The sequence below is a fragment of the Nerophis ophidion genome, linkage group LG17 (assembly GCF_033978795.1).
Source record: "Nerophis ophidion isolate RoL-2023_Sa linkage group LG17, RoL_Noph_v1.0, whole genome shotgun sequence".
Taxonomy (NCBI): Eukaryota; Metazoa; Chordata; class Actinopteri; order Syngnathiformes; family Syngnathidae; genus Nerophis; species Nerophis ophidion.
This window is the reverse complement of record NC_084627.1, coordinates 10,115,482-10,133,655: the sequence shown is the minus strand read 5'-3', so window position 1 is coordinate 10,133,655 and position 18,174 is coordinate 10,115,482. Positions and strand designations below refer to the sequence as shown.

Here is an 18,174-nt window from a genome sequence, read left to right as displayed (position 1 = left end):
TACAATTGCTGGAAAGCAACTGAGAGACTTATTGAAAAATAAAACAATAGTGTAACCCTGAAACGGGCTCTCATGTCGGTGCTTGGTGGTCTGAAGAACCCCCAGGAGGGCAAGCCCCACACTAACCAATAATAAATAAATTACTTCTTACCATTACGCAACTTCTTGAACAGGTGCGGTAGAAAACGGATGGATGGACTAAAAATGCATGAGAATGTTTTATGTTTTGAACATTATTTTTTAACACTTATTACAAGTGGAATTATTCATTACTTATGTTAAGCAATGTCAGCTCAGATTTATCCGAGAGCCAGATGCAGTCATCAAAAGTTCAAATTCAGTAGAATATCAGCCCTGCACGGTGCATTCCTCCATCACATGCACAGATAATTCCCAGCATGCTACGCACTACATCAAGCCTATTGAGGCCACACTAGTATTTGAGCCCAAGGACTTCATCCAGTCAGGTAAGTGTTGATGATACTACTGGGGTAAATATTTTTCAGCTATGGTATTTAAGTGTAATTGCTGGTTACTGTATGACTGTAGACTACTCCAGCAGACTTCCATTAATGCTAGCTAGCTCTTCCTGTACTTGTTAAATGATTTTGGGGCCAATATCTCTAGCTAGCTAGCTTTATGTACCACCACAGTCTCATAATGCACCGAAATATTTCTCCGTTAGCCGTGATGCTAATTTTCTCTATGTTAAATCCCATTCATTTATGCTAAAAACGTTAGCGATCCGAATTGACCTTTTTTTGTGATCTGTAAAGCTCATCTAGCAAATACTAAATCAAAAGGTGTAGTTTCCTCTGCCTTCTGTTCTGCGAGCCATTCTGTTGTCATACAAGAATGTAGGTTGTAGTTTTAGCATGCTGATTGACTGTTCATGTATTCATCTAGCCTATTTCTATTAATTTGTCCATCAGTAACATATTTTTAAAGACTACTCCAATTGTTTAGCTGACTATTTATATTTTTGTGTGGCATTGCATTCGTCTTTTACAAGAGTAAATAAATACAGACAGAATAATGCCACGTACACATCGCCCCAACCAATGAAGGCGGAAAGGCGGTGTACATTTGCAAATACTGTGCAAAGAGCTATGTCAAAAATGCCAAAAAGATGCAGCAGCATATAGACAAGTGCCCAGTAATATATCATTATTGTGATTATCCATTAATTCCCATGGACTACTATCAAAAACTGGTCAATATTTCCAAACTTCCCGAGCTTAAAGGGGAACATTATCACAATTTCAAAAGGGTTAAAAAGAATAAAAATCCGTTCCCAGTGGCTTGTATTTTTTGAAGTTTTTTTCAAAATTTTACCGGTCTCGGAATATCCCTAAATAAAGCTTTGAAGTGCCTTATTTTCGGCTCTTTGCGAAGACACTGGCCATTTCCCTGTGACGTCACACAGTGCTGCCAATGTAAACAAACAATGGGAATACCACAGCAAGATATAGTGACATTAGCTCGGATTCAAACTCGGATTTCAGCGATTCAACAGATTACGCATGTATTGAAACAGATGGTTGGAGTATGAAAATATTGAAGAAGAAACTGAAGCAATTGAGCGAATAGCTATTGACGCTATTCATAGCCATAGCATGGCCGAATAGCTGCGTTAGCATCGCCGGTAAAATGTGCGGACCAAACGATCAGGACTTTCGCATCTTGTGACACTGGAGCAACTTAAATCCGTCGATTGGTAAGTGTTTGTTTCGCATTAAATGTGGGTGGGAGGAAACGTAATATAGTTGCAAATGCATCTACAGGTTATCCATACATCTCTGTGCCATGTCTGCTTTAGCACCGCCGGTAAATAGCATGTTAGCATCGATTAGCGTAGCATGTTAGCATCGATTAGCTGGCAGTCAACATCAACAAAACTCACCTTTGTGATTTCGTTGACTATCGTTGCAAATGCATCTGCAGGTTATCCATACATCTCTGTGTCATGTCTGCTTTAGCACCGCCGGTAAATAGCATGTTAGCATCGATTAGCTATCAGTCACGCCGCGACCAAATATGTCTGATTAGCACATAAGTCAACATCAACAAACTCACCTTTGTGATTTAGTTGACTTTATCGTTGCAAATGCATCTGCAGGTTATCCATACTACTCTGTTCCATGTCTGTCATCGCTGGTAAAATGTGGAAACACTCTGGCACATTCAATGGGGGTCTGGCGGCAGACACTTTGGCATCTTGGGGCCAGTGGTGCAACTTGAATCCCTCCCTGTTAGTGTTGTTACCCTCCGACAACACACCGACGAGGCATGATGTCTCCAAGGTTCCAAAAAATAGTCAAAAAAACGGAAAATAACAGAGCTGAGACCCGGTGTTTGTAATGTGTTGAAAATGAAAATGGCGGGTGTGTTACCTCGGCGACGTCACATTCTGACGTCATCGCCTCCAGCGCGATAAAGAGAAAGGCGTTTAATTTGCCAAAATTCACCCATTTAGAGTTCGGAAATCGGTTAAAAAAATAGATGGTCTTTTTTTCTGCACCATCAAGGTATATATTGACGCTTACATAGGTCTGCTGATAATGTTCCCCTTTAACTTCCCTTGGTAAATTTCCGGAAACTTTCCACCCCTTTGCAACCCTAGTCACGTCCGTTGTGTCCTCGAGCAAGACACTTCACCCTTGCTCCTGATGGGTGGTGGTTAGCACCTCGCTTGGCAGCTCCCGCCATCAGTGTGTGAATGTGTGGGTGAATGTGGAAATAGTGTCAAAGCGCTTTGAGTACCTTGAAGGCAGAAAAGCGCTGTACAAGTATATAACCCATTACCATATTTTATAGAAAATAATTATAGTTTGGTATAGCTTTGGTATAGGGGTGGTATAGCTCGGTTGGTAGAGTGGCCGTGCCAGCAACTTGAGGGTTGCAGGTTCGATTCCCGCTTCCGCCATCCTAGTCACTGCCGTAGTGTCCTTGGGCAAGACACTTTACCCACCTGCTCCCAGTTCCACCCAGACTGGTTTAAATGTAACTTAGATATTGGGTTTCACTATGTAAAGCGCTTTGAGTCACTAGAGAAAAGCGCTATATAAAATATAATTCACTTCACAATTCACATAAGAAGAGTTTTTTTTTTTTTAACACAGTGTGCTTACTGAAGTGCACTGGTGCGATCATTTTATTTGAGACACAGCCAATGAGTTTGCCTGTTTTTAATCTTAAATGCACTTCCTCTCTCAGCCAGCTAATATCCTGTTGGACGAGCACGGCCACGTTCGGATCTCCGACCTGGGTCTGGCCTGCGACTTCTCCAAGAAGAAACCTCACGCCAGCGTGTAAGTTCACCTGTGTGTGTGTGTGTGTGTGTGTGTGTGTGTGTGCGTCAGTCAATGCTTACTTAATGGGGACATGGTTCTGTTTACACAGTCACCTTTAGGGGACTTCTGACGTTATGGGGACCAAAAAACAGGTTCCCTAAAGGGAAACCTTGTTAAATGATAGTCAGATCCATTCTAAATATGCCCAAGTGATTTTTAAGCTTTGACCCATAAAACATTTTTGCTGGTTAATTTGAGTGTGAGACATTTGCAAAGCAGCCCCCTCACCGGGCTGTAGCTGGTACTACACTCGCTGCTGGTACATTTAAGTCAGGGGCGCTCACACTTTTTCTGCGGGCGAGCTACTTTTCAATTGACCAAGTCGAGGACCCAGGATGTACCGCTCGCCTGTATCGGTTGGGGACGTCTCTACGCTGCTGATCCGCTTGAGATGGTTTCCTGTGGACGGGACTCTCGCTGCTGTCTTGGATCCGCTTGAACTGAACTCTCGCGGCTGTGTTGGAGCCACTATGGATTGAACTTTCACAGTATCATGCTAGACCCGCTCGACATTCATTGCTTTCGGTCCCCTAGAGGGGGGGGGTTGCCCACATCTGAGGTCCTCTCCAAGGTTTCTCATAGTCAGCATTGTCACTGGCATCCCACTGGATGTGAATTCTCCCTGCCCACTGGGTGTGAGTTTTCCTTGCCCTTTTGTGGGTTCTTCCGAGGATGTTGTAGTCGTAATGATTTGTGCAGCCCTTTGAGACATTTGTGATTTGGGGCTATATAAGTAAACATTGATTGATTGATTGATTGATTGAGATCTACCTCATTCCTATTTATAATTTATATTTATTTATTTATGAAAGATACATTTTTGTTAACAAGTTAATGGTGTTTAATGATAATACAAGCATGTTTAACACACATAGATTCCTTTCTTTCATGAAGACAAGAATATAAGTTGGTGTATTACCTGATTCTGATGACTTGCATTGATTGGAATCAGACAGTGGTGCTGATAACGTCCGCATTTTCAAATGGAGGAAAAAAAAAAGTCCTCCTTTCTGTCCAATACCACATGAAAGTGGTTGGATTTGGCATCTCATTTGTCCAACTTGCATACTGGTTTTTAAACACTTTGTTATGAGAGTAGCATATGTGTGTGGCCCTTTAATGTCTGGCAGCAGGTGAGTGACGTCAGTGAGTGTGCGGGTGGGCAAGCAAGTGAGGGCGGGGGAGAAATACATTGGCATCAAACTCCGTAGCTTGCTAGCTTGTGAACGCTAGCTTTCTGAGACTCTTATTTTGTTAGCACAGGCAGGATGAAGCAGGTCTTTTATGGTGAAGACAGGAACCGTGCAGTCGGTCTTTAGAGTTTTGACAGTAGGTACGGAGTCTCTAGAAATCAATCAATCAATCAATGTTTACTTATATAGCCCTAAATCACTAGTGTCTCAAAGGGCTGCACAAACCACCACGACATCCTCGGTAGGCCCACATAAGGGCAAGGAAAACTCACACCCAGTGGGACGTCGGTGACAATAATGACTATGAGAACCTTGGAGAGGAGGAAAGCAATGGATGTCGAGCGGGTCTAACATGATACTGTGAGAGTTCAATCCACAATGGATCCAACACAGTCGCGAGAGTCCAGTCCAAAGCGGATCCAACACAGCAGCGAGAGTCCCGTTCACAGCGGAGCCAGCAGGAAACCATCCCAAGCGGAGGCGGATCAGCAGCGCAGAGATGTCCCCAGCCGATACACAGGCAAGCAGTACATGGCCACCGGATCGGACCGGACCCCCTCCACAAGGGAGAGTGGGACATAGAAGAAAAAGAAAAGAAACGGCAGATCAACTGGTCTAAAAAGGGAGTCTATTTAAAGGCTAGAGTATACAAATGAGTTTTAAGGTGAGACTTAAATGCTTCTACTGAGGTGGCATCTCGAACTGTTACCGGGAGGGCATTCCAGAGTACTGGAGCCCGAACGGAAAACGCTCTATAGCCCGCAGACTTTTTTGGGGCTTTGGGAATCACTAACAAGCCGGAGTCTTTTGAACGCAGATTTATTGCCGGGACATATGGTACAATACAATCGGCAAGATAGGATGGAGCTAGACCGTGTAGTATTTTATACGTAAGTAGTAAAACCTTAAAGTCACATCTTAAGTGCACAGAAATAAAATAAAATAAAATGTGTTTCTCTGCGTCCGCCCTGTTAGTGATTTTTTTCTTAAATATGAGCTGGCAGCAGCCAGCGTCATCTCACAAGATCCTCGGGTGCCGAGAATGTCAAACAACTGACGAAAGTGAAGTCTTGGTATGATTTATGATTGCTCATTTTTATGTCTATTTTTTAATGCCTGGCTTGAGATCGACTGACACACCCTCCGAGATTGACCAGTCGATCGCGATCGACGTAATGGGCACCCCTGATTTAAGTGGTGAAACTTCCTATAAGACAGGGATGCCCATTACGTCGATCGTGGACGGTGTGTCAGTCGATCGCAAACCAAGCATTAAAAAAATCAACCTAAAAAATTGTGATCATCAATTTTACTACGACGTCACTTGATTGACATTCACGGCACGGCTTCTGAGACGACGCTGGCTGCTGCCGGATCATTATTAAGAAAACAAAACACTTTTTGTTTCAACACTCTCGCGCCGTACCTGCTGTCAAAACCCTAAAGACCGACTGCACAGTTGCTGTCTTCACAATAAAAGCCCTGCTTCATCCTGCCCGCGCTAACAAAATAAGAGTCTCAGAAAGCTAGCGTGCACAAGTTAGCAAGCTACGGAGTTGGCCGTCAATGTATTTCTTGCAAAATGTGTAAAAAGGAGTATGGAAGCTGGACAAATAAGACGCCAAAAACTAACCAATTTCATGTGGTATTGGACAGAGAGGAATTGTGTGAATTATATTTATATAGCGCTTTTCTCAAGTGATTCAAAGCGCTTTACATAGTGAAACCCAATATCTAAGTTACATTTAAACCAGTGTGGGTGGCACTGGGAGCAGGTGGGTAAAGTGTCTTGCCCAAGGACACAACGGCAGTGACTAGGATGGCACAAGCGGGAATGGAACCTGCAACCCTCAAGTTGCTGGCACGGCGACCGAGCTATGCCGCCCCAAAAATAAATGTATGCATTATCCTGTTGTATCTCACATTCTATATTGTGTTTTGAAAAAAGGTTGTCATAAACATTACTTAATTCTTAAAAAAAATAGAATATCAATCAATCAATCAATGTTTACTTATATAGCCCTAAATCACTAGTGTCTCAAAGGGCTGCACAAACCACCACGACATCCTCGGTAGGCCCACATAAGGGCAAGGAAAACTCACACCCAGTGGGACGTCGGTGACAATGATGACTATGAGAACCTTGGAGAATACAAATAATTTTTTTCTCCTCCATTCGAAAATGTGGATGCTATCAGCACTACTGTCTAATTCCAAACAATGCAAGTCATCAGAATCAGGTATTACACCAACTTATATTCTTGTCTTCATGAAACAAAAGAAATGTATGTGTTAAACATGCTTGTGTTATCATGAAACACCTTTAACCTGTTAACAAAAACGTCTCTTTCATAAATAATTAAATATAAATTATACATATGAAAGGTAAATTCCTTCGACTCGGTCAATTAAAAAGTAGCTCGCCTGCTATAAGAGGACAGCTGTAGTGCTGTAACCTGAGGATCATGTCATATTTTATTTGAACTTTTAGTGGTCCTCAGTAGTCATGTACACATTTTTGTGAATTATGCAAAATTATTCAAATGTGGTCCCTATGAACCATATTAAGTCTTTTTCCTCCGGGTCCCCAGTAAGTATGATCAGCACATTACTTCATCAATCCAGAGATTTAAAGACGTGTATGAGCTAACTGGGCAGTGACCATTCTACCAAATTTTTTTTATGCCTCCACAACCTGTAGAAAGTGGGGTCCCCACAAGTCATGATCAGAAAGTGTGGTCCCCACAAGTCATGATCAGAAACTCGGTCCCCATTCCAAATGATAACGTGCGTGTGTGTGTGTGTGTGTGTGTGTGTGTGTGTGTGTGCGCAACCAAGGGCGTAGACTCTCATCTTGCTAATCGCTCGAGTCAACGGTGGCGACGGCAAAAGCAAACATGGCTGCGAGTTGCGCTAGCGGCATTGTGAGTCTATGCTAACGCGGCGCTAACATGTGACTTTAGTTCACATGCTAACCTGGAGTGAGGGCGTTTACCGTGTTTCACTAAGCGCACGATCCGGTCCAAACTGGCTTTTGTGCTCTTGCTTAAAGGTGCTTTGAAGATATTAGCGGCAATAAGATGTGTTTGGTGCTGGTTTCACTGCAGCGTGTTAATAATTGATGACCCCAGGCACCCACAAGACCAACCTTTTGTGAGCTAAGGCACATTTTTTTCATTAAAATAAATACGGAGGCACAGCACCAGCAGACGAGGTTAAAAAATGAAACTCCACTAGGTTGTCGTGGCTTATTTTGAGTTTGTTGTTGTTTCCTGTCTTGCAGCCGTTATTTTGGTGACTCTTCCTGTTTGGTTGGTGTTCTCCTGTAGCAGCTTCACGACTTCCTTTGAGCGCTATTCCCCGCACCTGCTTTTGTTTTGGCAATCAAGGCTATTTAAGTTGTGCATAAGCTGTCCTTCTTTGTGGGAATATTGTTGATTGTCATGTCATGTACGGAAGTGCTTTGTGGACGCCGTCTTTGATCCACACGCTGTAAGTTTTTGCTGCCGTCCAGCATTCTGTTTTTGTTGACTTTGTAGCCACTTCAGTATTACTTTTGTTTTACATAGCCATCCCTATGCTTCAGTGCCTTTTAGTAGCGGGACTTGCCGTTTGTTTATTTTCGGTTTAAGCGTTACGTACCTTTTTACCTGCACCCTGTCTCCCGCTGTGCTCTGCATATTGGGAGCACGACAAACCATCCTCGACGCATTCCGACTTCTACAAAGCAATACCTGCTGCCACCTACTGATATGAAGCGTTACAAGATTACCCTGCCAAGCTCTACACAGCACAGGCACTAGACAACGGGGCATCATTATGATTATTGATTTGCAAAAAAATATTTTGGGGACCAATTAGGTGAAGTTGCATCATTTCCCACAGCACAGCAGACAATATTGCCGGCAGTAAGTCGAACACATTTCCAGTGAGGGTTGGACTCCGCCAAGGCTGTCCTTTGTCACCGATTCTGTTCATAACTTTTATGGACAGAATTTGTAGGCGCAGTCAAGGCGTTGAGGGGTTCCGGTTTGGTGGCCGCAGGATTAGGTCTCTGCTTTTTGCAGATGATGTGGTCCTGATGGCTTCATCTGACCGGGATCTTCAGCTCTCGCTGGATCGGTTCGCAGCCGAGTGTGAAGCGACCGGAATGAGAATTAGCACCTCCCAGTCCGAGTCCATGGTTCTCGCCCGGAAAAGGGTGGAATGCCATCTCCGGGTTGGGGAGGAGACCCTGCCCCAAGTGGAGGAGTTCAAGTACCTTGGAGTCTTGTTCACGAGTGAGGGAAGAGTGGATCGTGAGATCGACAGGCGGATCGGTGCGGCGTCTTCAGTAATGCGGACGTTGTACCGATCCGTTGTGGTAAAGAAGGAGCTGAGCCGGAAGGCAAAGCTCTCAATTTACCGGTCGATCTACGTTCCCATCCTCACCTATGGTCATGAGCTTTGGGTCATGACCGAAAGGATAAGATCACGGGTACAAGCGGCCGAAATGAGTTTCCTCCGCCGGGTGGCGGGTCTCTCCCTTAGAGATAGGGTGAGAAGCTCTGCCATCCGGGAGGAACTCAAAGTAAAGCCGCTGCTCCTCCACATGGAGAGGAGCCAGATGAGGTGGTTCGGGCATCTGGTCAGGATGCCACCCGAACGCCTCCCTAGGGAGGTGTTTAGGGCACGTCCAACCGGTAGGAGGCCACGGGGAAGACCCAGGACACGTTGGGAAGACTATGTCTCCCGGCTGGCCTGGGAACGCCTCGGGATCCCCTGGGAAGAGCTAGACGAAGTGGCTGGGGAGAGGGAAGTCTGGGTTTCCCTGCTTAGGCTGCTGCCCCCGCGACCCGACCTCGGATAAGCGGAAGATGATGGAGGGATGGACCAGACAATATCTCAGGCATAGTGGTTGAAAATCACTGCACTACAGGATTAGTTTAAGGATGCTGATACCGACTGTTCACAGGTGGAACATCAGCTCTCTAGCACGCACACACACACACACACACACACACACACACACACACACACACACACACACACACACAGGTATAGTTTGAAAATAATGGTGAAATTAAAGGCAATATAAAGTAAAAACTTTGACATCAGGGAGAAGACACCATCTTGTTTATTATCGCCGCAAGCTGCTTGTCAAGCTGCTTGTTTTTTTCCGTTGTGCTTGCAGAGGTACTCACGGCTACATGGCTCCAGAAGTGCTGCAGAAAGGCACGGCGTACGACAGCAGCGCCGACTGGTTCTCCTTAGGATGCATGCTGTTCAAGCTCCTCCGAGGGTAACGCCACTTCCTGTCTGCCACCCGAACCCTCTCTCTCTTTACCGCCACCGACCATCCTTTCCTGTCCCCCTCTTTATCTGCTTTTTGTGTGTTTGATGTGCGGAAAGACCACATGTCGGAGCCCAGTGGGTCAGAAAGGAGGCTTGCGTGCATGTGTGTCTGCTCGGCACAGTGACAAATGATGTGTTGCTGCCCCCTGCAGGCACAGCCCCTTCAGGCAGCACAAGACCAAAGACAAACACGAGATTGACAGGATGACTCTCACCATGGTAAGTTCTGTCGGAACAATTACATACACAACATTGTTTTATGTCGAGCAGCATCATGGGTCACAAAGAAGGAACCATGAATTCTAAATCACATTTCTTCATTAAAAATACCTTGTTTACACTTTTTTGGGTGTGCATTTTAACTCATATTTTCATCAAAGACAAATAAAATCTTAACACTTGTTTAATCCACAGCATTAAATGGCATTGAAATACATTAAATTCATACAACTGTTAAAACGTGTTTACTTAAATATAGTCACTACAAGTGCATTATATTTGCATACTTACACTCTGTTTTTTGAACGCATAACACTTGTATACTTGGACTTTTAGGTGCATTATATTTACATACTTACACTCTGTTTTTTGAATGCATAACACTTGTATACTTAGACTTTTAGGTGCATTATATTTGTATACTTACACTCTGTCTTTTGAATGCATAACACTTGTATACTTAGACTTTTAGGTGCATTATATTTGCATACTTACACTCTGTCTTTTGAATGCATAACACTTGTATACTTGGACTTTTAGGTGCATTATATTTGCATACTTACACTCTGTCTTTTGAATGCATAACACTTACATACTTGGACTTTTAGGTGCATTATATTTCCATACTTACACTCTGTCTTTTGAATGCATAACACTTACATACTTGGACTTTTAGGTGCATTATATTTGCATACTTACCCTCTGTCTTTTGAATGCATAACACTTGTATACTTAGACTTTTAGGTGCATTATATTTGCATACTTACACTCTGTCTTTTGAATGCATAACACTTGTATACTTAGACTTTTAGGTGCATTATATTTGGCATACTTACACTCTGTCTTTTGAATGCATAACACTTGTATACTTAGACTTTTAGGTGCATTATATTTGCATACTTACACTCTGTCTTTTGAATGCATAACACTTGTATACTTAGACTTTTAGGTGCATTATATTTGCCTACTTACACTCTGTCTTTTGAATGCATAACACTTGTATACTTAGACTTTTAGGTGCATTATATTTGCCTACTTACACTCTGTCTTTTGAATGCATAACACTTGTATACTTAGACTTTTAGGTGCATTATATTTACATACTTACACTCTGTCTTTTGAATGCATAACACTTGTATACTTAGACTTTTAGGTGCATTATATTTGCCTACTTACACTCTGTCTTTTGAATGCATAACACTTGTATACTTAGACTTTTAGGTGCATTATATTTGCATACTTACACTCTGTCTTTTGAATGCATAACACTTGTATACTTAGACTTTTAGGTGCATTATATTTGCATACTTACACTCTGTCTTTTGAATGCATAACACTTGCATACTTAGACTTTTAGGTGCATTATATTTGCATACTTACACTCTGTCTTTTGAATGCATAACACTTGCATACTTACACCCTTTGGTGCATAACACTTGCATATTTACACTCAGTCTGTTGAATGCATACTTACACTTAGTCCTTCCAAGTACATTACATTTGTATACTTACTGTCATGTTTGTGTTTTTGGACACTCAGTCCCTGTTTTTGGACTTCCTTGTTTGTTTTGTTTCCATGACTACCCATTAGTTTTCACCTGTCCCCATGTCACGCACCTGTTTTCAATCAGCATAGTATTATTTAAGTCACAGTTACCAGGTAGTCAGCCTGGCAACACCATCATGCCAATGATCCATGTCCCGTCCTCGTTCCAAGTAAGCTTTTCATTATTGATGCCATAGTGCAAGTTTTTGTTTTATGTTCATAGATTTGCCTCAGTGCAAGTTTTGTTTTCACTGCCAAGTTTTTTTTGTACCTCCTTGTGAGCGCCTTTTGTTTGTTTATTTTTTTTAGTTATAGTGTGAAAATAAAAGATGTCTCTACCTTCCCGCCATCCCCGGTCCAAGTTTACCTGCATCTCGGGAAAACAACCATCTCATAGTCCACATATTGACATTAAAACTAATGGGTAGTCATAGAAAGAAAACAAACAAGGAAGTGAGTGTCAAAACAGGAACTGAGTGTCCCAAAAAAAAAACATGATCACACAGACATGACACTTACACTTAGTTTTTGATTGCATAACACCTACATACTTAACCTTAGTCCCGTTGGTGCATAACACTTGCATATTTACACTCAGTCTGTTGAATGCATACTTACACTTTGTCCTTACAAGTGCATTATATTTGCATACTTACACTCTGTCTTTTAAATGCATAAAAATGGTAATGCTTGGATTTAACCTTTTAGGTGCATTATATTTGCATACTTACACTTAGTTTTTGAGTGCATAACACTTGCATACTTACACTTAGTCTATTTGGTGCATAACACTTGCATATTTACACCAAGTCTGTTGAATGCATACTTACACTTACTTAGTCCTTACAAGTACATTATATTTGCATACTTACACTTAGTTTTTGAGTGCATAACACTTACATACTTACACTTAGTCCCCTTTGGTGCGTAACACTTGCATATTTACACCAAGTCTGTTGAATGCATACTTTACACTTACTTAGTCCTTACAAGTGCGTTATATTTGCATACTTACACTTAGTTTTTGAGTGCATAACACTTACATACTTACATTTAGTCCCTTTGGTGCATAACACTTGCATATTTACACCAAGTCTGTTGAATGCATACTTACACTTACTTAGTCCCTTTACAAGTGCATTATATTTGCATAATTACACCTTTGTTTTTGAGTGCATAACACTTACATACTTACATTTAGTCGCCTTTGGTGCTCAACACTTTCATATTACACCAAGTCTGTTGAATGCATACTTACGCTTACTTAGTCCTTACAAGGTGCATTATATTTGCATACTTACACTTAGTTTTTGAGTGCATTACACTTACATACTTACTTAGTCCCTTTGGTGCATAACACTTGCATATTTATCACCAAGTCTGTTGAATGCATACTTACACTTACTTAGTCCTTACAAGTGCATTATATTTGCATACTTTATACTTAGTTTTTGAGTGCATAACACTTACATACTTACTTAGTCCCTTTGGTGCATAACACTTGCATATTTACACCAAGTCTGTTGAATGCATACTTACACTTACTTAGTCCTTACAAGTGCATTATATTTGCATACTTACACTTAGTTTTTGAGTGCATTACACTTACATACTTACTTAGTCCCTTTGGTGCATAACACTTGCATATTTACACTCAGTCTGTTGAATGCATACTTACACTTTGTCCTTACAAGTGCATTATATTTGCATACTTACACTCTGTCTTTTAAATGCATAAAAATGTATACTTGGACTTAACCTTTTAGGTGCATTATATTTGCATACTTACACTTAGTTTTTGAGTGCATAACACTTACATACTTACTTAGTCCCTTTGGTGCGTAACACTTGCATATTTACACCAAGTCTGTTGAATGCATACTTACACTTACTTAGTCCTTACAAGTGCATTATATTTGCATACTTACACTTAGTTTTTGAGTGCATGGCACTTACATACTTACTTAGTCCCTTTGGTGCATAACACTTGCATATTTACACCAAGTCTGTTGAATGCATACTTACACTTACTTAGTCCTTACAAGTGCATTATGTTTGCATACTTACACTTTGTTTTTGAGGTGCATTACACTTACATACTTACTTAGTCCCCTTTGGTGCGTAACACTTGCATATTTACACCAAGTCTGTTGAATGCATACTTACACTTACTTAGTCCTTACAAGTGCATTATATTTGCATACTTACACTTTGTTTTTGAGTGCATAACACTTACATACTTACACTTAGTCCTTTGGTGCATAACACTTGCATATTTACACCAAGTCTGTTGAATGCATACTTACACTTACTTAGTCCTTACAAGTGCATTATGTTTGCATACTTACACTTAATTTTTGAGTGCATGGCACTTACATACTTACTTAGTCCCTTTGGTGCTCAACACTTTCATATTTACACCAAGTCTGTTGAATGCATACTTACACTTACTTAGTCCTTACAAGTGCATTATATTTGCATACTTACACTTAGTTTTTGAGTGGATAACACTTACATACTTACTTAGTCCCTTTGGTGCATAACACTTGCATATTTACACTCACTCTTCAGTGCATAACACTTGCATGTTTACACTCAGTCTGTTGAGTGCATAATACTTCCACACTTACACTTAGTCCTTACAAGTCCATCATATTTGCATACTTACACTTGATATTTGAGTGCATAACACTTACATACTTATACTTACGGTAATCCCTTTGGTGCATAACATTTGCATACTTACACTCACTATGTTGAGTGCATAACACTTGCATACTTACGCTTAGTCCCTTACAAGTGCATTATATTTGCATACTTACATTCAGTCTGTTGAGTGCGTAACACTTGCATACTTACACTTAGTCCTTTAGGTGAATTATATTTGCATACTTACACTTAGTTTTTAAGTGCATAACACTTGCTTTCTTACACTTAGTCCTTACAAGTGTGTTATATTTGCATACTTACACTCTGTCTTTTGAGTGCATACCACTTGAATACTGGACTTAGTCCTTTAGGTGCATGACACTTACATACTTAAACTATGTCTTTTAAGTTCATTATTTTGCATACTTACTTAGTGTTTTGAGTGCATTAATGTGTTACACTGTGTTCTAGTCTTTTCAGTGCATGAGTCTGTTACACTTGCGTACTTACACTCAGTCTTTTGAGGGCATTAATGTGTTTATACTTGCATACTTAATCTTAATCTTTTAAGTGCATATGACATGCAAACTTAAACTTAGTCGTATAGATGCCTTATATATGCATACTTAAACTCAGTCTGTTGACTGCATAACACTTGCGTACTTACACTTGGTCCTTGCAAGTGCAATAATTTGCATACTTACACTCGGTCTTTTGAGTGCATAACACTTGACTAATTAGACTTAGTCATTTAAGTCTATTATATTTGCATACTTACACTTAGTGTATGAGTGCATGACAGGCTCCAGCCCCCACTGAAAGGGACAAGCGGTAGAAAATGGATGAATAGACACTTACATACTTGCACTTAGGCTATTGAGTGCATAAATCTGTTACACCTATGTACTTACACTTTAAGTGCAGAACGCTTACATACTTACACTTTGTCCTTAAAGTGCATAATTTTGCATACTTACACTTAGTATTTTGAGGGCATGAATCTGTTACACCTGTGTACTTACACTTAGCCCTTTAAGTGCAGAACACTTACATACTTACACTTTGTCCTTTAAGTGCATTATCTTGCATACTTACACTTAGCATTTTGAGGGCATGAATCTGTTACACCTGTGTACTTACACTTAGCCCGTTAAGTGCAGAACACTAACATACTTACAGTTTGTCCTTTAAGTGCATTATCTTGCATACTTACACTTAGCATTTTGAGGGCATGAATCTGTTACACCTGTGTACTTACACTTAACCCGTTAAGTGCAGAACACTTACATACTTACACTATCTTGCATACTTACACTTAGCATTTTGAGGGCATGAATCTGTTACACCTGTGTACTTACACTTAGCCCTTTAAGTGCAGAACACTTACATACTTACACTTTGTCCTTGAAGTGCATTATCTTGCATACTTACACTTAGCATTTTGAGGGCATGAATCTGTTACACCTGTGTACTTACACTTAGCCCTTTAAGTGCAGAACGCTTACATACTTACACTATCTTGCATACTTACACTTAGCATTTTGAGGGCATGAATCTGTTACACCTGTGTACTTACACTTAGCCCTTTAAGTGCAGAACACTAACATACTTACAGTTTGTCCTTTAAGTGGATTATCTTGCATACTTACACTTAGTATTTTGAGGGCATGAATCTGTTACACCTGTGTACTTACACTTAGCCCTTTAAGTGCAGAATGCTTACATACTTACACTTTGTCCTTTAAGTGCATAATTTTGCATACTTACACTTAGTATTTTGAGGGCATGAATCTGTTACACCTGTGTACTTACACTTAGCCCGTTAAGTGCAGAACACTAACATACTTACAGTTTGTCCTTTAAGTGCATTATCTTGCATACTTACACTTAGCATTTTGAGGGCATGAATCTGTTACACCTGTGTACTTACACTTAGCCCTCTAAGTGCAGAACACTTACATACTTACACTTTGTCCTTGAAGTGCGTTATCTTGCATACTTACACTTAGCATTTTGAGGGCATGAATCTGTTACACCTGTGTACTTACACTTAGCCCTTTAAGTGCAGAATGCTTACATACTTACACTTTGTCCTTTAAGTGCATTATCTTGCATACTTAAACTTAGCATTTTGAGGGCATGAATCTGTTACACCTGTGTACTTACACTTAGCCCTTTAAGTGCAGAACACTTACATACTTACACTTTGTCCTTTAAGTGCATTATCTTGCATACTTGCACTTAGTATTTTGAGGGCATGAATCTGTTACACCTGTGTACTTACACTTAGCCCTTTAAGTGCAGAACACTTACATACTTACACTTTGTCCTTTAAGTGCATTATCTTGCATACTTACACTTAGCATTTTGACGGCATGAATCTGTTACACCTGTGTACTTACACTTAGCCCTTTAAGTGCAGAACACTTACATACTTACACTTTGTCCTTAAAGTGCATTATCTTGCATACTTACACTTAGCATTTTGAGGGCATGAATCTGTTACACCTGTGTACTTACACTTAGCCCTTTAAGTGCAGAACACTTACATACTTACACTTTGTCCTTAAAGTGCATTATCTTGCATACTTACACTTAGCATTTTGAGGGCATGAATCTGTTACACCTGTGTACTTACACTTAGCCCTTTAAGTGCAGAACACTTACATACTTACACTTTGTCCTTAAAGTGCATTATCTTGCATACTTACACTTAGTATTTTGAGGGCATGAATCTGTTACACCTGTGTACTTACACTTAGCCCTTTAAGTGCAGAACACTTACATACTTACACTATCTTGCATACTTACACTTAGCATTTTGAGGGCATGAATCTGTTACACCTGTGTACTTACACTTAGCCCTTTAAGTGCAGAACACTTACATACTTACAGTTTGTCCTTTAAGTGCATTATCTTGCATACTTGCACTTAGTATTTTGAGGGCATGAATCTGTTACACCTGTGTACTTACACTTAGCCCTTTAAGTGCAGAACACTTACATACTTACAGTTTGTCCTTTAAGTGCATTATCTTGCATACTTACACTTAGTATTTTGAGGGCATGAATCTGTTACACCTGTGTACTTACACTTAGCCCTTTAAGTGCAGAACACTTACATACTTACACTATCTTGCATACTTACACTTAGCATTTTGAGGGCATGAATCTGTTACACCTGTGTACTTACACTTAGCCCTTTAAGTGCAGAACACTTACATACTTACAGTTTGTCCTTTAAGTGCATTATCTTGCATACTTACACTTAGCATTTTGAGGGCATGAATCTGTTACACCTGTGTACTTACACTTAGCCCTTTAAGTGCAGAACACTTACATACTTACACTTTGTCCTTTAAGTGCATTATCTTGCATACTTACACTTAGTATTTTGAGGGCATGAATCTGTTACACCTGTGTACTTACACTTAGCCCTTTAAGTGCAGAACACTTACATACTTACACTTTGTCCTTAAAGTGCATAATTTTGCATACTTACACTTAGTATTTTGAGGGCATGAATCTGTTACACCTGTGTACTTACACTTAGCCCGTTAAGTGCAGAACACTAACATACTTACACTTTCTCCTTAAAGTGCATTATTTTGCATACTTACACTTAGTATTTTGAGGGCATGAATCTGTTACACCTGTGTACTTACACTTAGCCCGTTAAGTGCAGAACACTAACATACTTACACTTTCTCCTTAAAGTGCATTATTTTGCATACTTACACTTAGTATTTTGAGGGCATGATTCTGTTACACCTGTGTACTTACACTTAGCCCTTTAAGTGCATGACACTTACATACCTGTACTAAGTCTTCCAAGTGCATAAGTGTGTTGCGCTTGCGCACTAGTCGTTTGAGTGCATTAG

General features: G+C 40.6%; 1 protein-coding gene across 1 annotated transcript in view; it reads left to right on the top strand.

Moving 5' to 3' along the window:
* grk3 (G protein-coupled receptor kinase 3) overlaps positions 1 to 18,174 on the top strand; it is a 96,600-nt gene that overhangs the window by 72,246 nt on the left and 6,180 nt on the right. The window contains 3 exon segments of the mRNA XM_061876188.1: positions 3,217 to 3,311; positions 9,720 to 9,827; positions 10,033 to 10,099. Coding sequence (XP_061732172.1) covers positions 3,217 to 3,311; positions 9,720 to 9,827; positions 10,033 to 10,099 — 270 coding nt within the window.